Source organism: Hydra vulgaris, chromosome 14, assembly GCF_038396675.1.
Source record: "Hydra vulgaris chromosome 14, alternate assembly HydraT2T_AEP".
In the NCBI taxonomy this organism is placed as follows: Eukaryota; Metazoa; Cnidaria; class Hydrozoa; order Anthoathecata; family Hydridae; genus Hydra; species Hydra vulgaris.
Window position 1 is genome coordinate 24824463 of NC_088933.1, and position 26808 is coordinate 24851270.

At 27.1% G+C, this 26808-nt stretch overlaps 2 protein-coding genes and 1 long non-coding RNA gene across 5 annotated transcripts in view; 2 read left to right on the forward strand and 1 right to left on the reverse strand.

Annotated features, from left to right (window-relative positions):
• Window positions 1-17666, forward strand: part of LOC100204584 (transmembrane protein 209) — a 56811-nt gene extending 39145 nt beyond the window's left edge. For both annotated transcript variants that reach the window (XM_065818328.1, XM_065818329.1), the window contains exons 10-17: window positions 2482-2544; window positions 3682-3778; window positions 3887-4012; window positions 4900-4997; window positions 12729-12843; window positions 13314-13408; window positions 15607-15680; window positions 17449-17666. In XM_065818328.1, coding sequence (XP_065674400.1) covers window positions 2482-2544; window positions 3682-3778; window positions 3887-4012; window positions 4900-4997; window positions 12729-12843; window positions 13314-13408; window positions 15607-15680; window positions 17449-17506 — 726 coding nt within the window. In that variant the 3' untranslated portion in view covers window positions 17507-17666. The remainder of the gene's footprint in view (window positions 1-2481; window positions 2545-3681; window positions 3779-3886; window positions 4013-4899; window positions 4998-12728; window positions 12844-13313; window positions 13409-15606; window positions 15681-17448) is intronic.
• A 230-nt stretch (window positions 17667-17896) lies between these two features.
• Window positions 17897-26808, reverse strand: part of LOC136091217 (uncharacterized protein MAL8P1.12-like) — a 43135-nt gene continuing 34223 nt past the window's right edge. For both annotated transcript variants that reach the window (XM_065818332.1, XM_065818331.1), the window contains exons 14-15: window positions 22566-22605; window positions 17897-18088 (exon numbers count right to left, since the gene is read on the reverse strand). In XM_065818332.1, coding sequence (XP_065674404.1) covers window positions 17916-18088; window positions 22566-22605 — 213 coding nt within the window. In that variant the 3' untranslated portion in view covers window positions 17897-17915. The remainder of the gene's footprint in view (window positions 18089-22565; window positions 22606-26808) is intronic.
• LOC136091218 (uncharacterized) lies at window positions 19137-19746 on the forward strand. Its single transcript, XR_010643788.1, has 3 exons — window positions 19137-19279; window positions 19424-19533; window positions 19608-19746. It is a non-coding gene; the product is annotated as an uncharacterized LOC136091218 (long non-coding RNA).

The window sequence follows — 26808 nt, forward strand, 5'->3', positions numbered from 1 at the left end:
AAAAGTTGTCCTCGATGGACAGCACTCTTCTTCATATTCTTTTTCTTCAGGGTTTTCTAAAGGTTCTATCTTTATCTAATTTAGGTCCTATAATTTTTCTAAAGGTTCTATCCTTGGTCCTATAATTTTTTCAATTTATTTTAAAGATCTCCCAGAAATTTTCACATCTAAGGTGGCATTGTTTGCAGATGATAATAACATTTATTCTTGTCTTGATACAAACCCAACACTTCCTGATTGCTTGAAGAGGCATTTGAGATTAAAAAGATCACAATTCTGCTACAGCATGAGGCTTTCAGTGGCTTGTGAACTTTAATTCAGATAAAGCTCAATTTTTTTCAGCTAATTGTTATTGCAACAGTCTAAATCTTCCTTTATGAACAGTAATGTACTCAAAACACTTTATTTTTTAGGATTAACTCTTACCTCCAATATTTCTTGGAAACCGTATATCAAATTGATTGCAAAATTAGTACGTGTTAAGGTTGCATCTCATTATTATGCTTGCCACTTTATTACTCTGGATTCTATTCGTTATATCTATAAATCTCAAATCCATCCTTGTATGGAATACTATTGCCATATCTGGGGGGATCTTCCAATAGTGCCCTTTCTCTTATAGACATAGTGCAAAAACGCATTATAAACATAGTTGGACCTGCTCTTGCAGCCAACCCCCAACCATTATCACATCGTTGTAATGTTGCTTCTCTTTCTCTTTTCTATAAATGCTATAATAGGTACTGCTCTAAAGAGCTAGCTTCTCTTGTGCTATCTTCTAGAATTTATTCTTGTGTTACTCATCATTTAATTAAGTCTCATCCTTTTATTGTGACCAGAGGCAATTCTACAAATAAAATGAGGGGGGGGGTGAATCCTTAAAAAGTACAGAGAAAAAAAAAAAAAAGTCCTCTAAATTACCTGACTTGATTGTGTCAAATACCCGACTAGGCAACTAAATTCGTAAAAAAAATCGACTATAACTTAAAAATCACTTTCTTTAGGGGGGTGTAACACCCCCCAGTAAAATCGTCTCTTACTGTGACTGTTCCTAAGTGCTTTAAATATTCTTAATCATCTTTTTTTTTTTCCTCAAGTATCAGTTCTTTGGAATTCACTTTCTTCATCTTACTTTCCTGATTCATATATTTTGCAATCTTTTAAGTTGTCTGTCAATTGTTATCTTGCTCTTTAAACTTCATCTTTTCACCTCTAGTAACTTCCAACTCTAATAGTGGTTGCTTGCAGCCTTGTTGGAAGTGAAGATGTTAAAAAAAAAAAAAAAACTTCTGCATTAATGATAATTCCAATATATATTACCATTTTATTTTAATATATATTATGCTACATAAATTAACTTGTTGTTTGGCATAAAAAAACTTATCGTTTTGCATAAAAAACTTTATATTTTAGAATAAAAAAACTTGTATTTGGGCATACATCTCTCTAAATTTAACTCTGTCATTTTATATATAAACTTCAAGTTCCAACTTAAATGCGTTATTTAAATATAATTATTTAAGATAATGGTTTCTACCTATTTACATGTTTTATCTAAATAATTTATGTAGTTTAGACATAATGATTGTCTATGAAAAAATTGCCTAAAATAACTAATAAGTACACTTTAAGACAGCACAAAACCTAATGAATTTTAATATTTTAAATCCTAAGAATAAATTACGCAACATGTTTTTGTCAAATCATAACAAAATGTGTTTTCACTTTGTAAAAAACTTCTAAAAACAAAATTTTTTTTAAATTCTAAAACCTTTATCAAGTCTTAAAGTAAGCATTGCATTTGTGAGTTTGTCTTTAAATGAATATTTGATAAGCGTAAACAGCTGTAGCAACAAATTGCAACAACAAATAAAGCTACATGATAATTTGCTTTGATCAAATTAACTTGAATCAAATTAACTTGAAAAAGCTTAATTTTCTGTCAAATCTGTTGTTTTCAAATCTTTGTTAGGTAAAAAATCAGCTACAATGTTAAACTGCATAATGATATTTATAAAGGTTTCTTCAATTACAATATTAGTAAAAAAAGTTCTTTAATTATGTAATTGTTCTAGAATCAAAAAAAAAAAAAAATACCAAAAAGTATCACAAAAGAAGTTGCAAAAGAAAAAAGTTTTTATTTCTGTCAAAAATGAGAAATTTAAATCTTTAAAAGATATTAAATTATGTCAGAAAAAAGACTGCTTGAATCATGTTAAAAAAGCCTTAAGAATTGACAACTTAACATATATTTTTGTTGAGCAAAGTGATGTTCAAATTTCGAAATACTTTGATAACATTGAAAAAGTATAAATAATTTTTATATTTAAAACTTCATGTTTAAAGATTTGTAAAAAATTTATAACCTTTAATTTTTAATCAAAGTTTATAAAAATAAAAATTAACGTCTTATCTTTTGTTATTTGTTTGTTAGGTTCATTATTTAGTGGTTTTTTTTTTGAATTTATTTCAATTTAAAAGGTTTGGAGAGATTTGGGTTTAAGTGGTAGAAATATGGATCATTGGACTGAAAATTTAAGAAAGGTAATTTTTTTTTTTTAAGCTCAAAAATATGATTTATTTTCTTATCAATAAATAGCAGATAATACAAATAAAACAAATATAAACTACAAGCATTGTTTCAATTTTTCAACCACCAACCTGTTACTACTACATTACAATCTTTGTCTCAAAGAAACAACTAAAAAAATTTTAGAGAAAAGATTTGTTTTTCACAATATTTTTTTATAGCTCTGTATTGATATTTGTTAAATTTGAAAATTTTAGTAATAATGATATAAAATACTAAAAAAGATAGACATTGACTACCTTATCTTAAAACAGATATAAAGTTTTACTTATATATCATTTTAATAAAATCATATTTATAATCAATTATTCTTAATAATTAAGTAAAAAAAGTAAACCAAGACTAGCGCTAAATAATTTGGATATATCGTAAAAGTAAAAACACTAATTTTTTTAAATCTTAATTGAAATACAAATTTTAATGTTTGTAGTGATGCTGTTTGAAGTGTATATACTATCAAGAATATGCTTGATGAACTGTGTCGGAGCTACAATATATATATAGAAACGAAAAACTACTTGATTTCAATACTTTAAATTTTATGTTATTGCAATCAACATAATTATATACAAATGGAACTAGTTACGTAAAACTATACATAGAAAACTATACAGAAAAACTATTATTACAAGCCTTGTGTAACTAATCTTCAGGTTAGTTACACAAGGTGTAATGATAGTTTTTTTTGTGTGTGTATCTTTAAGATTTTTATAAGATCTAGAAATATTGTAGTAATTTTATAAAATTTAGTGTTTAGGTGGCTCTTTAATGTTAATTAGAAATTTTTGTAAATATAAAAATTCAAACCAAAGAGAAAAATAAATCAAAAATACCAAAATTGATTTAGCAGATTTAAAGTTTTAAGAAAAGTTTTTTTAACAATAATTGCAATCAATTGGTAAACTTGACAACATGCTAATCAGCAAGATATCCAGCAAACAATTAGTGTAGCCATTACCTTGAGGAAATGCTCATCCAAACTAATTCTATTGTTTATGGTTGTTGTTTTAATCACTTTAACTTATTTTAAAAAAAACTTAATAATTGTGTCATGCTATTTTGTTTATATATATCTTTTTAATGATTACTAGTGGTTAGCTCAATCTGTTTTGGAACCTTTAGTTAAAGAAATATCAAGTATAAACACCCGCCTTACACAACTTGGATGTCCTGAGCTGCATATTGGAAGTACGATAATTACTTAATTCTGAAGCATTTTTACTTAAAAGTATATTAACAATGCTATGTTGTTGTTAAAAATGTTGTTGTTAAATTTTTATGTTGTTGTTTTTTTAGCTGTTAGTCAGTTAGCTTTGCAAAATTTAGCTTCTTCTAAAACCCAACAGTTGCCATCTTTGCCTTCTGTTATACTTTATTTGGAAGTCAGCCCAAATCAAGAATATCTTGTTAGCAGGTTAAAAGGTATCTGCTGTTATTACCTGTCTTATTAACTGTCTTATTACCTGTCAGTACCTGAATATTCTAAATTTTATATATTGTTCTCTATCTATATATTTCTTATTATAAGGAAGAAATATATTTCTTGTTTTAAGAAATAAATTTTCCATTTATTTTTCAAAGTAAAAAATATGTTTCTTTTTTTTTAAAAATAAGTTTCTATAACTAAGTATATAAGTTCATAACTATGGACAATGGGTTTACAATTTTGCTGTGAATTTTTTAAGAATTAACTTTCTTAAACTATAGACAATGAGTTTACAATTTTACTGTGTTATTAGAGAGAAACATTTATTGGTCTTTATATTTCGATTTATATACTATTGATCCATATATATTTCAATCTATATGATAATATATATATAAAGTTATATACAAACACACATACACACACACAAACACACACATTCATAAAAACATAACAAAAAGTGTTTGATATATATGTGTGTATGTGTGTATATGCATCTATAAACATTTATGATATATATATCAGCCTTTAGATTTATTAAGGTCGGCATTCTGCAATGCTGACCTAACTGCTGACCTTTAAGTGTTTGAGGTTGGAAAAAAATTCCTGACCTCATTTCTATGTGTTATTGTAAGACCTTTGCATCAAATTTTTTTTTGCTGACCTGATGCCGACCATTAAAAGATTGAGATCGGCTAATTATTGATGACCTCCTTTTTCCTAATTCCGAGGGTTAATGAATGTATGTGTGTATATATATATATATATATATATATATATATATATATATATATATATATATATATATATATATATATTATATACACTTTTTTAAATCTATCAACCTATTATATGAGTATCAGCTTTTATATTGTTATTTCAGAGCTGGCTACAGGTGGTTGTTTACGCTTGTATAAATGGGACGGTGGAGGTACATTTAAAAATAATCCATGGAATTCAGATTTACCTACAGATGCTCAGGTAATTTTGAAAAGAAAAAAATATATAAATCAAAAAATGGCATAGCTACTATCTTGATATAAATGAATTTTGTTTCAACTTTATTTTTTCCTCCTTTTTCTGTAACAACTGTCCGGATTTATATTGGCATTTTAAAACATAAAGTGTGCAAAACATTATGACAGTGCCAACTTAAATTTGCAAAAGTAAGTATATATATATATATATATATACGCATATATGTATACGCATATATATATATATATATATATATATATATATATATACATGTATATATATACATATATATATATATATATATATATATATATATATATATATATATATATATATACATACATACATATACATACATATAATATATATACATATATTTATATATATATATATACGCATATATATATATATACATGTATATATATACATATATATATATATATACATATATTTATATATATATACACACATATATAAATATATATATATACATATATTTATATATATATACACGCATATATAAATATATATATATATATATATAAATCCTAACTGGTTGTCAGAAAGTTTTTCCGTATTTTGTTGACACAAAAAAAAATTAAAATGCAAGACCGGAATTTATTTTTTTATTACTCGATAGGCTGCCTGCCCCAACCAAACCCTCAGTCGATGTAGCAGCACTCCCTTGCGAGTTAGGCTATAAGGTAGTCGATGTAGCAGCACTCCGTGCATGATTTACAGTAAAAAAAATAAAAATAAAAACATTTTATTAAAAAAAATAAAAATAAAAACATTGTTTATATTATTAAAAACATTCAGAATGTTTTTAAAAACATTCTGGTCAATTAAATTTGCATTTTTGCGGTTTTTAAAAAAAATGATTAATTAAATTAATGGTTTTAAATTTTTGACAACACGGAAATGTTGGACGAAAGTCAAAAGTAATTAAAAGTGACATATTTGTTGTTGAAAGAATCATTTTTTACTTTCCGTACTCCCAAATGCAATAATTTATTGAACTATATATTTATATATATATATATATATATATATATATATATATATATATATATATATATATATATATATATATATATATATATATATATGTATGTATATATATATATAGTTTTTTTAGATATCTTATCAAGTATTGTTTTAAGAATTTATTTGTGTATTGGTGAGTTCATTGCTTTTCAAACCTATTGAATTTTACACAATTGATCTAATGATGCATAAAATTGACTGCAAAAAAAATAATCGTACAGTTCAAAAATAATGTCAAATTCCACGGAAATTAGTATCGAGTGGGGCCTCCTTTAGCCTTGATGGCCTCATCTAGATGATTTGGCATTGCGTTGATCAAATTTTGAGTCTCTTCTGTTGTTATATTATCCCATGCCCTCATTATAGCTTCTTTCAAGTTGTCTTTGCGTCTAAATGCTCATTCGCCAATTTTTCTATCCAAAAATGCCACACATTTTCTATTGGATTCAAGTCCAGACTTTGAGATGGCTATTCCAAAACATTGATTTTGTTTATGTCAAAGTATACCTTCACTTTTTTAGCGGTATGTTTTGTATTGTTATCTTGCTGGAGTATGAAATTGCTTCCCATTCTCAATTTTTAAGTATATTGTTGCAAGTTAACTTTGAGGATTTCACAATACATTGAAGCATCCATTTTATTATCAATAAATATAAATTTCCCCACTTCTTTTCAACTCATACTACCTCAAACCATCACATTTGCTCCTCCATGCATTACACTACCTCGCAAACAACTCAATTTATAAGCTTCTTCTTTTTTAGACACACTTTTTGGACTCCATCCGATGAGACAAGATTGTATTTTGACTTATCTGACCACAAAATTTATTTCCAATATATCAGCATTTTTAATTACTTTGATACAAATTCCAATCGATGTTTTATTTGTTTAGAAAATAAAAAACGTTTATTTTGAACCACTCTACCTCTATATCCTTGTTCTCTTATACAACTTCTGATTGTTTGAGTCACTGTGGTGTTATGATCTTCTTGAATTTTTAAAGCTAATTTAGCTGCCAAAACAAATCTATATTTCTTCACATTAATGATGACATCAATGATATTTTGATCAATTGCACTAGTGGTCTTGCGTTTTCGTCCTCTTCCAGCCACATAAGCAACGGTTCCAATTAAATTATGCTCTTTAACAATTGAGAAAATGAAGGTATGCTTTGACACAAATAACAGTTTTGGAATGGCCATCTCAAAATCCGGACTTAAATCCAATAGAAATTGGTGTTAAATTTTGGACAGAAAAATTGAGCATTTAGACGCAAAGACAACTTGAAAGAAGCTATAATGAGGGCATGGGATAATATAACAACAGAAGAGACTCAAAATTTGATCAACGCAATGCCAAATCATCTAGATGAGGCCACGGAGGCTAAAGGAGGCCCCACTCGATACTAATTTCCGTTGAATTTGATCAATTTGACATTATTTTTAAACTGTACGATTATTTTTTTGCAGTCAGTTTTATGCATTATTAGATCAATTGTGTAAAATTCAATAGGTTTGAAAAGCAATGAATTCACAAACACACAAATAAACTCTTAAAACAATACTTGATAAGATATCTAAAAGAAACATTTTATTATTTTAACGAAAAACTCATTTTTTTGATGCAATCTTTACAATTATGATTTTTTTTTAAATGTACGAATATTTTTTTTGCATACTGTGTATATATATATATATATATATATATATATATATATATATATATATATATATATATATATATATATATATATATATATATATATATATACATATAAATATATTTATATATACATATATATATATATATATATATACACACATACATATAAATATATATATTTATATATACATATATACATATATATATATATATGTATATATATATATATATATATATATATATATATATATATACACATACATATAAATATATATATTTATATGTATGTGTATATTTATATTTATATGTATATATATATATACATATAAATATATATATTTATATATATATATATATATATACACATGCATATAAATACATATATATATATATATATATATACATATATATATATATATATATATATATATATATATATATATATATATATATATATATATATACACACACATACATATAAATATATATATTTATATATACATATATACATATATATATATATGTATATATATATATATATATATATATATATATATATATATATATATATATATATATATATATATATATATATATATATATATTAGTGAATCCAATTTTTATCAAAAAATGATTTCTGGAATTTCTGGAATGACATGAAATAAAATTCAGAATTCCAATATAATTCTGGAATTGCAAAAAAATTTGATAGAAAAAAAAGTTTCAAAGTATTTCAAATTAATTAAAATTAAATTATTTTTAAGTATCTCAGCAAAACACTTGTTGGAGGAATACACAACATATTATTGTAAATATTTTCCAAAAGTGGTCCATGTGACCCGCTTTCGTTCCAAAATTCAATTTCATTTTGTATTGCTGATTGAATTGATGGTTTTTTTAAAGCTCTTGTTCTCGGGTGTAAAAGTGACAGCTGGTTTTTTCCTGTAGCAATTTTGCCAAGGAGGATTCAGTTTTACTTTTGTTAGGTTCAAGTTCAGATTCTATATCAGGATCAGACTTAAAATTCGTTAAATCAACTTTCGGAGACATTTCATTATTAAAATGTCAGGCTAGAGTTAGAACAAAGTTATTTATTTTTCATTTAAGAATGAACACAAATACTCTTATGGAATTTTTTTTCCCTCTATCTCCATTATGCAGATACTGTAAAATATCAGATAAAATAGTTCTTCTTCAGTTAATTTGGATTTCTAGCTCTTTTTTCAGTGCAAGGCCAATTTTGTTATCCTCACCTAAATTTTGTAACATAAACGTTAATGTTGCATCTGAAGAAATTAAGTTGACGTCAGCACAGCATAACATGTCTACAGCTAATTTTACTGGCATCAAATTTTTTGATATCTATGGTACAGTATCCCATTCTGTTTCATATAAAGGTATGTCTACATTGATATCAATTAGTGCTTTCTTTAATGAAGATTTTAAAATATTTAAACGATCTAACATGAACAACATCCTGCTCCATCGACTATTTGAATCTAACACATGAACAACATCCTGCTACATCGACTATTTGAATCATAAAAAAGAGTTAAACTCTTTTTTATGATCTTGCTTCATGTATTATTGAGGCACTTCTTTTTTCAAAGGCAATTGACAGAATACTTTAACAACTTTTTGTACTTTAGTGATCAACGCTCATAGCTGGAAATTTTAGGCACTTTTTATAACATCAGTTTCATTTGCCATATCTACCCGCATTCCATTTTCATCATCCTCATCATCAGTAAGTTTTTCTTTATCGGATTTCAGATTCAGGTCATTTTCACTATTATATTCCTCTTCCTCTACTTCAGTTTACTTTTTATAGAATATATTCACTATAGCAATTTTAATTACATGGGCAAAACATAAAAGTTGTTCACAAAGTAGCAATCTAACCACTTCTGCATTGTTGAGGCACCATCAGTCACAATGCACAAAATATCATTGTGAATATTTAATTGGCAAGTTTCAAGCTTCTTTTCCAAAATTTTTACACAACCCTTAGCTGCAAATTGGCCATAAAATACGAGTCAGCCCTATATTCCAAAATGACCTACTGATCCATGTGCGTTAAAATTCAAAAAATATTGGTTACCAGAAGAAGTCCACATGTCAAGTGTTAAATTCAAAAAATGCTAACCATTTTAAAATCCGAATTATCCCAAATTTGGTTTTGTTCTATTCCAGACTTTCAAATTTAATAAAAACGAAGGAATTTTGGAATTCCAAAATCTGGATTCAGAATCCCTAATTTATATATATATATATATATATATATATATATATATATATATATATATATATATATATATATATATATATTAGGGTGTTGAATTTTTGGTATCTCCAGTTTCTTGTAAAACAAAAAAGATCAACAATGGTTAGAAAGTAACTGAAAAGTATTCAGTTTTAGTCTTTCAGTTTTTGAAAAAAGTTCATTCAACATTACCTTAGATTACACTCTAGGTTCCATATATTAGTGAAATATTTTAGAGGTTTGAAATTTCAGTAATAATAATGGTTTTAAATAAAAATAAATTGAATAAATTTTATATACAAAAAATTAACAATTTTTAACTAAAAATTGTTAATTTTTTGTATATAAAGGTTGTTATTTATGACATTTTGTAGGAATTTTTTTTTTCAAAAAGGTTTTAATAGAAAAGTTTATGAATTTTGAAATTTTTTTTGAGACTTAGGTTGATATACTTTTGAAGAAGAAAAAGTTCACTGATGTATGGGACCCAGTGAGTAATCAAAGATCAAGGTTGGTGACCTTTTTCAAAAAGTAAATAAAACCAATGGCTTTTCAGTTAATTTAAAACCAAAGTTCATCTATTTTTTATAAGGAAACTGTTGATACCAAAAATTTACCAAAAAGTACAGTACAGTAGAAATTGCAAAATTTAAATTAAAATCAGTCAGTAATTAAATATTTCACAAAATAAAAGTGAATGTTTCAACAATTCATCTGAAATATTACAAAGAATGTTGAAGTGAAAGATTCATTGGCAAAGAAAGTTCCATCGGCAACTTATGCAGCAAAATAGGTTGATATAAAACTTCTTACTAAATACTTAGAAAAACTTGTACGTATTCTAGCCTTAGTTAAAAATTTAACAAAAACAAAAAAAACATGGCAGACAGAAAAAAATGTGCACAAATTATACCATCTGTTCTTACAGTAAAAGTTCTATTAAGTAAAGTTTTATCCAGTGAAAAATATGATATTATTATAAAATATGACAATAATTGATGAACTATAAAATCCATTAAATTTATGACCATGATTTGAATAAAATAATTGTTTGTTAGCACTAGATTCTCTAGAGGATTTTTATAGAATAAGAAGTTGATTTTGATAAAAACTACAAATAATGACAAATTACATTTTTGCCATTCCCCATAGAAAGTTACTGTGTGATAAGAATGACATTACAATAAAAAAGTCGACAGTGCAAGAAATTTTCAAACAATCATACTAAAACTAAATGTTTACAAATACTGATGACCTAACTGTGCACCTAGATGTGTTTGAGGTCGGCAAAAAATCACTGACCTCGTTTCTATGTTTTATGGTAAAATCTTTATCAAATTTTTTTGCTGACCTCTAACAGATTTAGGTCGGCAAAATATTGCCGATCTCATTTTTCTTAATTCCGAGGGCTGCAGCTGGAATGGGTTTAATATAGTGAAGAAAAAAAATTTACGTTAAATGCAAACAAAATTAAAAATAGCTTCAAATATTACAGAAAAAAAAGTACAGTCATATCAAAAGATTGCACTCGCTGATTAATTATTTCATGCTCATTCCTTGCAGCCCATCAGATTGTGAATGGAGTTTTAGTAATACAAATATAATAATATTGCCAACTAGAACAAAATACATATCAGTCAATACAATTTATCAGTTACTAAATAACTAAAATTGTATTGACTGATATGGAACATATTTACAAAAAATATATATATAAAAAACTGCAATATATAAAAAATGAATGCAACAAAAATAACATCCAAACTAGTATTTAAAATGTTCCCCGCACGCTTTTTTGCAAGCAACACATTTTTTTGCATCATTTTAACAAGATTATTGAAAACTTGGTTTGGAACTAGTTTTGCTTTTTCTATTTATTACTTTGAAGTTACTTTCATCACTAAAAATTACTTGCATTAATTTATTCAAAGACCACCCAATTCTTTCCTTACACCACCTTAATCTTGTGAGCCAATCTCTGGCCCTCAGCATAAGTTTTCTAACAGCTGCATAAACACAAATTTTTTTCCGTAGTAAAATGTTTCTAACTGTATTTGAAGTTTTTCGTGGTTTCTTTGAATGTGTTGGAAAGTTCACGATAAGTTAAACTCGGATTGGCTCTTACTTGACGAAATATAAGATAATTTTGTGTCTGTAGTTTTTTTTAACCTTCCTAATCCTGCATGATGTTGGATGCCACCTGTTGCTTTAAATGTCTTTAAAATATTTCTGACACAATTTTCTGAAATTTTTAATTTTTTTGCGATTTCTCTATTACTGATCATTGAGCCATCCTTCATACCTCATATTTGCCACTTTGTTGCTTTGCTTTCTACTTTTTGATCCATTTCTATGTATCTTAACTTTTAGGTCTTATCAAAATATTTAAAAAAGTTTTAAATGTAACTAAACTCATCATAAGTAATTTTATCTAACCTTTTATGGAAGTTGTCAAATTATAATTTAAAATAAAAAATAAATATGAATAACAGTATGGTTGAGAAGAAAAAAAAACGGAAATCGATTTAAAAGTTTGTGCAATTTTTTTTTTTTTGCAACATTTTCCGGTATGTTTGTCCTATTCCCTTAATATAAATAAATTATTAAAAAAATGTGAATTTGTTATTTCTTACTATGTGAAATTTTTTCACATAGTAAGAAAAAGAAGTATCATTTAAATTTAGTGATACTACACATTGGCTACACAAAGGTTTATGTGTAGCTTCTTTATAAGGGGTATTATTATTTTTTGGTTATAGGTTCTCATGCATTTATTCTGTACATACATGGATACTCATTTACCAGCTAATCCAAGATATCCTTCTGGGAAATCTTTTTCAGGGCTTTATTTTCTAAAAACCCCTGCTAAAACAAGTAAGTGCTATTGTAAAGTAAATTTTGATTTAGGTTAAAAGTTAATAGTTATAAAGTTAGTTGTACAGGTTTCTTACAAGAATGATCATTAACATTAATAATAATCATTTTTTTGAGAGCTATCTTTTGTTTATCTTTAAAAGTTTTTGTGTGATGATACCATTTTAGTTACTGTAGGTTTATACCTACAGTAACTAAAATGGTATCATCACACAAAAAAAAATTTAGAAAATGTTGATGAAAATTTTTAAATGTTAAACTTATGAAACTTTTAAAAAACCATAGTTTTTTTTTAAATTAATGTCTTAATAGTTTTTTAATAAATAGCAATTTAATTTCAAAATTCAATAAATAAAAATAGTTATTAATTAATAGCTTTTTTGATTCTTGACAGTTTTTTTAATTATTGCTATTATAATCCGAAGAAGTGCTTTCATGAAAATTTATTGTCCTTATTAATATTTGTTTAGGTGAGAGAACAAGTAACTTATCCTTGTATCAGTCTCGTATACAACCTCCACATTTTAAGCTACTAGTAGAAAATAATGTTATTGATTTACCAAAAGTAAAGTTATTTTTCTTATACATAGTTTATATATTTGTTTAATGATTTATGTTTTTATTTTTATGGTCTGAGTTAATATCTATGTATATATGTTTATATACAAACATACATACATACATACATACATACATACATACATATATATATATGTATATATATATATATATATATATATATATATATATATATATATATATATATATATATATATATATGTATATATATATATATATATATGTATATATATATATGTATATATATATATATATATGTATATATATATATATATTCGTATATATATATATATGCATGCTTATATATGTATATTCGTATATGTATATATATATATATGCATGCTTATATATAAATGTTATATATATATATATATATATCTATATGTTTACATGTATATATATGCTTATATATATGATATATATAAGCATATATATATACTTAGTATATACATATATGCTTATATATATATATACACACATATATATATGCTTACATATATATATACACATATATATACATATATATATATATATATAACCCCTAACTGATTGTCAGAAAGTTTTTCCGTATTTTGTTGACAAAAAGTAAAAATTAAAATGCAAGACCGGAATTTTTTTTTTAATTACTTGATAGACTGCCTGCCCCAACCAAACCCTCAGTCGATGTAGCAGCACTCCGTTGCGAGTCAGGCTACAAAATAGTCAATGTAGCAGCACTCCGTTGCGAGTTAGGCTATTTGTCAGTCGATGTAGTAGCACTCCGTTGCGAGTCAGGCTATTTGTCAGTTGATGTAGCAGCACTTTGTTGTGAGTCAGGCTATAAAATAGTCAATGTAGCAATACTCCGTGGATGATTTACAGTAAAAAATATAAAAATAAAAACATTTTATTAAAAAAATAAAAATAAAAACATTGTTCATATTATTAAAAACGTTCAGAATGTTTTTAAAAACATTCTGGTCAATTAAATTTGCGTTTTTGCGGTTTTTTTAAAAAACGATTAGTTTGTAATTAAATTAATGGTTTTAACTTTTTGACAACACGCAAATGTTGGACGAAAGTCAAAAGTAATTAAATGTGACGTATTTGTTGGCATAAGAATCTTTTTCCCAAAGGCAACAATCTATAGAACTATATATATATATATATATATATATATATATATATATATATATATATATATATATATATATATATATATATATATATATATATGTATATATATATATATATATACGTAAGTGTATATATATGAATAAAGAATATATCTTTATATTATCATGTATAATATTGTATACTTGAAAGAGTGCTCAATAGATAAACTAGAGCTATATAATATATATGTTACTGTTACCCGCAGTACCAGGAATTAGCTAAATGCTAATGTTTATAATATAATTTAATATTGCAACTCTGAGTTTCATGTGTTATCACAATCATCAGGCAAGTAGTAAAAGTTTAATTTTGCTACGTAGCAAAATTAAACTTTTACTACTTGCCTGAGGCAACTACCTGCCTACTTTTAAGAGGAGGCCTCTTAAAAGACAGTAACTTGATGCAGTTAACATATGCCCAAGATGAGTATTTTAATTGAGACACCATCTCTAGCCTTTACTCAACCAAGAGCCCCAAGGCAGAAGATTTTTAAGTTGGAGTTTGTTTCTTCTAGCCTTTGTCTGAAAAAAAATACCCTTCAAAGCAGCAGGGCATGGTGCAGGTAGTACTGGGTTACATAAAACCAGTTAATTTTTTTTAAAAGTAAGAGATTTTTGTAGCTGGTTCCTTTTTGTTAAATGTCGTTCCATTAACATTAACAATTAAACTTAGAAAAATAATATCTTTCTCTGTTATTTCTCATTATTTGTTAAGTTTTTTCTGATATCTATATTTTTCTGATGATTTCTAGATTTTTTTTAACTTTGTTATTATTTTTTTCTCAATTTTGTTGTTTTTGTTTGTTTTGTTTTGTTTGTTGTTGTTTTTTTGTACTACTTTTAAACTGTTGCTTTCTCATTAAAAATAAACAGTTGGGTATTGAAGGTGGTTAGTTTATGCTACCTTATGTAATTCATTTTTTGTAAAACATGTTTTAAAGGCAGCTTTTAGTATTATACCAGTGAATATTTTTTTACTTTTTTTAAAAGTTTTATCATTTTGTCTCAACTTATGAAGTATTTTATTTAGGGAAGAAATAATATCTTTTATGCAATTGTACTTTTCTTATATCATGCCAAACGTGATCTTCATGGAATGCTAGAGTATGTCTATTTTTTTCTTTATTTTGTATGTAACAAATAAACGTTACAATATATTCTTATTTACTAACATATTTGCGTGTATGTGTGCGTGTATATATATATATATATATATATATATATATATATATATATATATATATATATATATATATATATATATAGTCACGGTCAAAAGTTTGGAACATTGTATATATATATATATATATATATATATATATATATATATATATATATATATATATATATATATATATATATATATATATATATATGTATATATATATATATATATATGAATGAGTTTTATCAAATACTCAGGAGTCATAAATTGAGTCCATACCTGGCTAATATTTTCTTGTAAGTCATCATGAGGACCTTAACTTCTGGACTTCGTTTTTAAGATGATATTAGCAGTTTCCAGTGAGATTGAGGTTGGGTGAGTTACTAGGCCAATGGTCTCAACCCCATTCTCACGTAACCAACTGCTTACAAGCTTGGCCTGTGACAGGGTGCTCCTTCATGCTGAAACTTGTGAATATTCATGATATTCACGAATATTTAAAGGTTTTTTTTTTTGTATTTCAAAACAAATATGGCTGTTTTGTCGCTAATCATTACATCCTTCCAATCTTCCACAAACCAGTGCTTGTATTTTTGACAGAAGACAATACGGTTTCTAATATTTTTTTAAGAAAGGCAAGGTTTATTTTTTTGGAACACGGCTACTGAATTGTTTGCACAAACGTCTTCTAATTGTCACAACACTTAGTAAAACACCAGTTGGGAATATCTCAGATAAAATATCAGAAGCAGTGGCAAACGGATGTGCTTTGCATAACAATAAGTGCAGCTATCTGCTCTTTGATTCGTCACCTTTGGTCATCCAGTTCCAGCTTGCTTTTAAAATCACCAGTTTTTTGATATCCCTTTAATGTTTTTATAATGCAGCTATGTGTTACATTAAACCGTGCAGCGATAGAAGTAAGGGTCAATCCTTGTTCACGTAAAATAACAATTTGAGCACGTTTTCCTGTTATTAATTCATTAGTTTTTCCCATAACTATTATTTTAGTTTTTGCTAAAACAACGGCAACGGCAAGCTATAACTAAAACTTATTTAGTGGTTTATAACAACATTTCGCAAGTATATAATAACAATATTCATAATTTTCAACGTAAAAAAATGTTTTTAAACAAATATTTCAAATTTGCTGCAAACTTTTAAAGTGTTCTAAACTTTTGATCGCGACTGTATATATATACATATATATATATATATATATATATATATATATATATATATATATATATATATATATATATATATATATATATATATATATATATATATATATATATATATATATATATATATATATATATATATATATATATATATATATATATACACACACACACATATATATATATATATTTAGAGCAATAAAAACGACGTTTTAATTTTTAACAACATTAAAGCATTTAGCTTTTGTACAAACTGATTTAAATGCCTATTATTAAAATAATGGTATTTACAAAATGGTAAGTCGTCTTGAATCAAATACGTATTTGTATTGTATATGAATTATTTCTATAAACGCTATAGACGTTTATGGAAATAGTTCAAATGACGGGTTCAATTATTAGAAATTTTGATTGATACACCAAACAGTGTTGTCCAGAAATTTTTTTGTTTGCAGAAAAAATCATTTGTAAATTACATTTATTACTTATAGTATCAATGTTTGGTAACATTTTAATGTTTTAGGCGTGTTAATCTTGGAATGTCTGGAATCAATATACTATGGGTACTCGAAAAGAAATGAATTAAAAATAGATGCTTTTATTAAAGATGAAGACAATTTAACTAATGTCATAATGAAGACATCCTAATGAATGTATTATGTTTGTCAGAGTTAATCAGGCGCTTGCAAAACTTGAAGCAAAACTTTCAAAGATGATTATAATGAGAATGAAACAAATGTGTATTAGTGAAATATATATATATATATCTTGTTTTAACTTCAAACCACTTATATATATATATATATATATATATATATATATATATATATATATATATATATATATATATATATATATATATATATATATATATATATAAGTGGTTTGAAGTTAGAACAGATATTGTTTTTAGAAACTCTTATTTAGAAAACAAAGTTAACTCTTCAAGTACAAAAATAAAAATACAAGTATTTCTTTTTTCCAAATATATTAAATTTTAAAAAAGTGCTTATTTTGATCACAATCCAAGTATCCACTTTGTAAGTTACTTCTTTCAAAAAGTTCTTTGTAATTTCTCTGTGCGGATTTTCCGTGTGAAGAAGATTCCATGAGTGTGCTCCAGAGATTTGGCTTAGAGTTATTACTGAATTGTTTGTGATTTGCTACATGAAATAAATTTTAAAAAAATATTATAAAAGTGAAAAGACATGTTTTAAAAATAGATTTATATAGCATTAAAAAGTTATACACAAAAGCTCAGTATAAAGTTCAGCAACTTCTGAAGATATTTTTGGTAAAGTAATTTTTAAAATTTTTTAAATCAATGTTATTTTATCTTATACAAAAAATTTATTTCAACAAAACTAAAAGTTATATAAACCAAGGGCTGTATTCATTTATCTACGTAAACGCTGCTCTAAAGTCAGTCAGCTTTTTTAAGGCTTTCATTTTTTTGAACGTAACAAAGAGCAAAATGTTTCATGCATTCAAGATGTTTTTGAAAAAAAATAAAAAAATATAGACTAGTTCGAAAAATATAAAGATGACAAACGTAAACATACGTGTAAAGTATAAAGTTTTAAAAAATATCGTAATTGTAATTATTTAATTGATAAACATGACTTCAGATACCGTTCAATGTAGCAACAAGGCCAAGAAAATAATAAATTTCATTCACAGTCATGTGTGGGTTTTAGCGATGGTAAGAAAATTTACTGGTGGAGATTTGGTGAAACCTGCTGTTACTCGATTTGCCATAACATTTCTTACTTTCCAAATCTTGTTTCGAGCAAGGAATGGACTTGAATCCTTAATTTTTACTTCAAAAAAGTGGAAAAGTGTGCTTATGCATCTTGGGGAATCATTGGGGAAAATGTGCGCATCATAATTCTAAAAAGCGAGTTGTTTTGGCCTGGTGTTGCTTATTTGCTCAACACAATAAAGTCCTTGGTTATAGTTATTCAAATGGTGGATTCCGAGAAGTATCCATCAATGGGATTTATTTACATAGCTATGGACAGGGCAAAAGAAAAAATTGTTCGAAATCTAAATAATGACGTTGCAAAGTACCAGATTGTTTGGGATGTTGTGGATAGTTGGTGAGATTGTCAACTTCACACGCAATTGTATGCTGCTGCATATTTTATAAATCCTCATTTGCAATATGAATCTTCATTCTTTGTGAGATTTTTTTCATCGTTAGATTAAATTGGGACTTTATTCTTTCATTATGTGATTGATCGCTGATTCAGAAAAAAGGGAGAAAAAGGATTTGTAAATCGATTCTTTTCGACATGCACAAGGTCTATTTGGATGGGAAAATGCAGTAAAAACGAGGAAGAAGATAAGTCCAAGTGTGTGTTTTCACTATTTTTAGTATGTTAGTAATAATATCTTTTACTTTATTTTTTGATAAATTAGAGGATGGATCCGATATGGGATTACATCTCAACCATTTTTTTTTTTCTATCAATTTATTAAAACATTACTATTTTCAGCGGATTGGTGAAGAGCTTTTGGAGATCAAATGCCTGAACTAGCAAAATTTGCCATTAGAATCTTAAGCTTGACTTCTGGATGTGAACGGAATTAGAGCTCTGTCAATCAAGTAATAATATAAAGTATTTTGGTTTTTATGTTTTCGATTTTTATTTTACTGAGTTTTAATATTTTAATGAATAGGAGCATACAAAGAGAAGAAATCGCTTGAAGCAAGCGAAACTCAATGGTTTGGTTTACATTATGTTCAACTTGAAACTAAAACACAGGGAGTTAAAGAAGAAAACAATTGAAGATCCGCTTTGTTTGGATGATGTAGACTCTGGTGATGAATGGATCTCAGAGTTCCAAGATCCTGAGGTGGAGGTCTATGAAGATCTTGATGCAAATATAGCTCTTGATGACCCTCTTAAAGTCGAAGAAGGCGAAGTATCTTAACATACAAAGAAGAGAAAGAAGAAAAACAAAGGTATAGGATATTAGTTTGAATAAGTTTTTTATTTCTACTATACTGAAACATATATATTTCCTTTAGTTAAAAAAACATTCCAATTCATGATGATGAGGAGGATTTTCCACATGCCGAGAAGGAAAGAAAGAAGAAAAGGTTAAATTGAATTTCATGAATTATTCCCTCGAGGATCCTAATAGTAGCACTAGTTCTAGTGACAATGACAATGATTGATGGGTTATGACTTATGAGATTAGACCATGTTTATTTCGAATCTGTGGAAGTTTGGAACTTCTATGATTTTTTTTGGAACTTCTAATGAAAGAATGATTTTACTTCAGTGTTATTTTCATTGTTTTTAATCTTTTTCTAAACAAAAAAGAGTTTTGCTCAAACAAATTGAGGCTTACGCCTCGCCTCACATATAGGGAAACTGCCTCAATTTCCCTTTTTTAAACCTTGATTGTAACAAATAAATTCATCAATATTAAAAATTATTGATTTATTAACTATATTACTAGCGTTCAAAAGATTTTTTTTTATAAGAAAATATTTCTTTATTTCGACTTTTAAAACCTCTCTTTTTTCAAACATTCTTCTTTCAATGTTACTTGGAATCCCAAGACTCTCTCTAAATACTGAGCACATCTTTTTAGTGTGAAACTGATAGTTCAAAACATTTTGTAAGTTCTATAATTGTTCTGAAAGACTAGATTAAAGCCATCGCAATCACTTTTTTTTGTCCGTGGCTCCAGTTATGATAAACAATGGTTTATCGTATGCAGCAATTGAAATTGTAAAATTTTCATCTCTAAAAATGTTTTTCTTTTCTATTTTGCATACTTGAAGCAACATGTTGAGCATTTGCTTATCTGTTTGTTTTTAACACTTGCATTGAGACATGTCAAAGTTTTATCAGGTAATAGTTGTAATAGTTTTCTAGGAATGATTCTAGAGCTTTCCTTTGCACTTTTTACCTTTTTGAATAAATGTAAAGATTGACTTTGAATTTAACTTCCGTTAACTCTCAGAAGTGAGTATTGTGAAGGTTGGTATTTCTGTTTATTGACTTTTAACAAATTTAGAATTTTCATATATTGTTTCAAAAACGTTATTGAGACTTGAAATATTTTTCAAGATATTATTGGTGAAGTATTATCGGGAAGTTTAAAGCGTGTCCGTTACAATGAGTGCATGAACCCATTTTGTTCAACAACTTTATTTCGGTTGCAACTCCATATAATTAGCTTGTGGCTTGCAAAAAACGTTTCACATTGCCCCAGATTACACTATCTAACATCATACAAAATGTTAGATTGTTACACATTCTCAACGTAACGTAGTATTCGATACGTCGAGCCCACTAGCAAAATCGACCTGATCATAACGATTGAGTTAAACCGTACTATCTTCATCGCACAAGACCCCGCTTATGGCGACACTCCTACGGCATACTGCTTCATTGTAGGTTGACTCGCCATTGCAGACCTTGATAACTTATCTTTTTGCCACTATGAACTTAACTCATTTGGAATCGACTAAACTACGTATTTATATTAGCGCATGATGCAGTTGTTATTTTGAAAACGGTGTTCAATGGTCTAAAGGCAAACGATAACTACCAGCTTCTAGTAATTGTTGACAATGAAGCCATCAAACTTCACACTGCATTGACTATTATTCATTTTACTAAGAAGCAGCAGCAAGTGGTGTTACCAGATTTTTTTGGTGCGGTTAAAGATAAACGCGCTTCTAGGGCTAAGTACATTAATAAAAATCATGATCCGCACAAATTTCTTAAAGTATCACAATGCGACTGCGTGCAAAAAGGTTACAAAAGTAGTCAAATCTGTCAAGCACAAGTACAAAGAGCAACCTGCTAGGGACTTTAAAAATGACCTTAAGCGCCTACGTGCGTATAAAGTTAGATTTAAAAAGATAATATTTATCACAAATCTCAGCGCTGAAGAAAGGTTTTGTGACTGAAACGAGGCGTTTAATAAAATTAATTACCGAATAAAGATTTAAACACAAATTAGTAACGCATAAACTTTATAGTTTACTCTAACAATTTTGTATTAATACTTTTCGATTGAGCTTTCATTTAAGCAATTTTTAATTTGACGCTTTTGATGCTACAAACTAAGTAAAACAACTATTGTTTATTTCATTTCAAGCTAAAAATGGCTTTTAAAATTCGGTAATTAAAGAAAAAAACCGAAATATTCTAGCAATGGAAATAAATCGTATTCTGTTCAGAAACATTATCTCAGTTCTGGAAACATTTAAAACCTGACCGTACAAAGTTACACGAAAAAGCATCTAATAAGCGCGCAAAACAAAACGCGGAATGGTTTGCCTTTCAAAACAAAACGCAGAATGGTTAATTTGGGCAAAAAGTAACAAAAAGAGTTCGTTCATGGTTTTGGTAGAAGAAAAGATTAAATTTAAATTTCTTTATAATAATAACTTAATTCAAGATTCGGTTCGAAACTTAAAATTTTGATTTGCAGAGTCCTAATGCGTATATATGTGTGAATATATGTGTGTGCATGTTTAGCGTTTAATATGTGTAAGTTCAACGTTTAATATTTGTACTTACCGCTCAAAACACTTATAATTTTGCATTTCTTAAAAAACATTTCTTTATTTTTTATTGACTGAAACATGTAATGATACGTAAGTCTTACCAGTACAATATTCGTACTCATTTGTTGGATCTTCAAACAACTGAAATAAAAATAAAATTTTAAATATTTTGTCTAAATCTATTATACTTATATTTTTGAAAATTCAAAATGAAAAATTGTCATTTAATTAAAACAAGAATCTAATTACTAACAGTATCTATAACTGTGATAAAGACATTAATTTTGAATAATTATTTATGTGTTTCAAAATGGTAACCTATACAAAGATATAGAGTACTATCAAAATTATTACGAAGTGGTTCCATTTTTTTTAACAGCGAGTAGGACATTAACTCAACAAATGAACTCACTACATCTCATAAAAACAAAGATTTATTTATAGGAAATCTGCTTTCTTAATACGGATATAATTTTGCCAATGATGCAGATATTAATCCAGATCTAATAAAGTGGTGAAGGAGGAGGAGGGGGGGGGGAGTTAATTAAAAAGCGGGTGGAAATTTTTTACAGAATACGAATGAAACACTTTAAATCTAGTGTGGCTTGCAGTCAAATGAGAACTTTTTAACATCATAATTTCAAAAGGATTTAATATGCTTATATAAGTTTTATACTATAGTGAGAAAAAAAACACAAACGAAAACCTAACTTTTGACAAATCAAGATTTAAAGACCGACGAATTTTAAAGTCTGATTACACTGAAAGTTTTTATTTTGATCGGCGACTGATATGTATATTTTCTTAACTTTTTTTTTATAGTTTTGAGATTTTGTTTTTTTGTTGATAATGAGCTTGGTTTTGTTTTTTTTGGTTTTGGTTTTGTTGATACTTTGATAAGGGTTTTGCTGTTAAGGGGCTTGGCGATAAGACTGAACTTTTCTTCTTCTTGCCCTAGCCATATATCTACATTTTACAATAAATAATTTTGTAAATTTTTGAAATGGTGAAATACATAGCAATAATAATAATGATTTTGAGGAAAAACTAATAAATGTGGGATGGTCTAAAGCTTGGTGTGGGTGGGAAAAATTTCCGTAAATTAATAAACGTTTCCTCCCGTTTATTAAGCACATAAGACTAGTTGAACATTTCTTGAACAGGTATAGACTGATGCTTTATTTTCATGTTGTTTCATGAATAGATAGACTTTTCAGTTCTTCAGCTAAAAGATATACTTCCACAAATTTTGCAGCGATTGCCCAGATATTTTTTTACATTTTCAATGGGAACATCTATATCATTGGTATATATGGTAATATCATTGCTTGAGCATGATATTACCATACTATTAATATTCTTTATCATTTTGGCTGAAATGTTTCTTCATTAAACTGGTAACGTTGTCACAAAATTGTTTGAAAGTTTGTATCAGGTCCGTTTACAAATTACAATCACCATGAGCACTGGGTGCCACATAACGCGCTATAACATCCACAAGCTTATGCGGTGTCTTTCTTGATCTTTTTGTGGAGTTCATATCTATACCCAGTTCTACAACTTTCTTGATCAGCTAAAAAATAAACAATTTTAAGTTGAAATACATGTTTTATAATACACATATGATAAACAAAGTGTATACAAAATGTTATGATGGCAATTTGTTATTTTAAATTCCTCAGCATCATTTCGCATCCCAGTCAGTTTCATCACCACCTTTCTGATGCAATCTAGTAGTTTTTCTGCTGTCAGGTAATTTATTTATAGGTTGTTTGAATTCGTCTCCAGCATATAAGATAGATCAAAAAATAAAGGATCCCATCAGAAAGCACTGAACATATGTTTGGCGCTATCAAGTTTGCATATTTTTCCACAGGCTTTTATTCTGCAAACTCAATTATTTGTTCTGCAAACTCAATTATTTGTTCTGCAAACTCAATTATTTGTTATATCGACTTAAAAAATCGACTTAAAAGTTGCCTCTAACGTTTAGCAGTTATAAAATTTTCAGCTAAACGCCTTGTTCTTGGCATTTTGTAAAAGCGTATAGCTTCCGTATTTACATATTTCTCCTTTATCCTAGAAAACATGGCAACGCATTTTTGTTTTAGCATTGTTTAATCTCCAGCAACTGATTAACCCATATGATTCCTCACTAAAGATAAATACTTATAAATATTTATTTATAGGATTTTTTGATATCAATATTTTTCTCGCTTGGTTCTTCGTTAAATGCCTTATCTAAGTGCTTTAGGTTTGGCTTACTAAAATTTTGAATGTTTTGGTAATTTTTGTTGAAAATTTTAAAAAGCAAGTTGTTTTAAAAATATATCTTTTTCTTTAGCTTTACTTAACTTTTATTTTCTCGTCTCACAAACCTAATCTAGGTTAGGTGTATAATTGTTTTATATATTAACCAAATTTATTTTATTTAATTATCGAAAAAAAAAATAAACATTGAAAATTCGCATTGAAAATAAAAGTTTTAACTAAGCTCGGACGAATTTCAAGATCGAAATTCGAATACGGTTTTCAGATTCTAGTTAATTGGATACTTGGATTTTTGGATAATTGCATAGTTAGATTAATTGGGGCTTAGCGATAAAATCATTTTGCCTTCCTCTTGCTCCCGCCATTTTTATATTTTACAAATACGAGAGTTGTAATTACTTTAAACGGCAAATTTATAATTAAAAAAAAAAAAATACAAATTTGATAAAATTTAAAATTTAAATTTAAGTTTTGAATTTTATCAAATTTGGATATGTTGCCCTGGGTGCAAACGGTTAAGGAGCTCAAAAAAAAAAAAAGAGCTCTATTTTGTAATTAAAATATATTTAGTTTTTTTTTTACTAAAAAAATGTAAGTTAGCGCTATGAGTTTTATAAGAATTCCTTCTAGTGTAAATAATGTCTAAGAGAATTGTAGTGTTGCAATTGTCAACTTTTGTCCAAAGAGAATTTGGATAAGTTTTAACGAACACAAAACGGTAATTCTTGTTCAAAAAAAAATGATGTAAATCTGTTTAAATTATCTAAAGAGAATTGTTTGTGGTAGCAATGTTACACCTTGAAAACCGACAAAACCTAAAAATAAAATCTTGTTTGGAAAAGACGTTTTCCAAACAAGATTTTATTTTATTCGATTCTATAGCATTAAAATCGAACAAAATAAAAGTAAGTGAACATGTTTAAAAAAATAGAGATATGGACTTATTTTCCAAAAAGCCAAGATCTCAACATTGAAAACAAAATACAAGAAAAGAGACCAACACTTAGCCTCTTTTCTTTTCTGAGTGCTCAGATTGATCTCTTTTCTCTCATAAGAAAAGAAACCAACATGAGCACTCAAATTAAACTCTCTCTAATTCTGAAACAACTTGTTGATTTATTGTGTAAGATTCAACTTTAATTCAACTAAATCCAATTTTCAAATGAAATTACAATTAAAAAAAAAATTAGTTTAAATAAATAAGACTTTTAGTTGCTATTTAAGACTTAAACAAAGTTGATTTTAGTTGGTTTTCTTCTATTAAGTTGCCGTTTATCCACACAAAAGACAAACTGGAAAGAAGCTTATTCAGAAGTCTCCCAAAAAAGGCGGAAGACCCTCATTTGTCACAACCTGACCATTTTTCCAGCGGATTGTTAAGCACAATGTCTGGTCACTAGCCTAGCTGAAATTTGATTTGGTTGTGGTGAAGTATTTAGCAGACAGTAATCTTGCCTTTTACCTTTTTTATGAGTCAACATTTAAAGACTCCGTCAAATACTTGGATCCAAAACTTCCAAAAAAAAAAGATTAGATCAAAGCTTTTTTTTCTTTATCAATAGGTCAAGGAAAAAGTAACTAACAAGATTGTAACAGATCTAAATAACTATGCTGTTGGAGTGGCTTTCACAACTGGTTTGTGGTCATCAAAGTCATTTTTTTGAGATTGTGATTATTACATTATCACAAAATGGGATTTTGTCAATACTTTACAGTAGAAAGCAATAATATCAAATAGAATAACTTTGCATGGTCAGTTAGGAATAAAATAGAATTAATGGAATAATATCGAAAATAAAAACTGGCTGTCCTTCAAACTATATTTAAATAATATTTATTTACTTATTTAGGAAATTTGAATAATAACTTGGCCTAACGCTTCACTGTATCTCAAAGAACTACAGAAGCTGTTGGTGAATTGTGGAAGTGCAGAGGGCAGGTATACTTCTTAAATATCGCTAAATAACTTGACAATGCAATTATTGAGGCTGCAGACGTCTAATCTAATGTCCACAAGACCTATAAAAGCGATAATGCAACAAATTTGCTAGCAACCATCCCACAACTGATGAT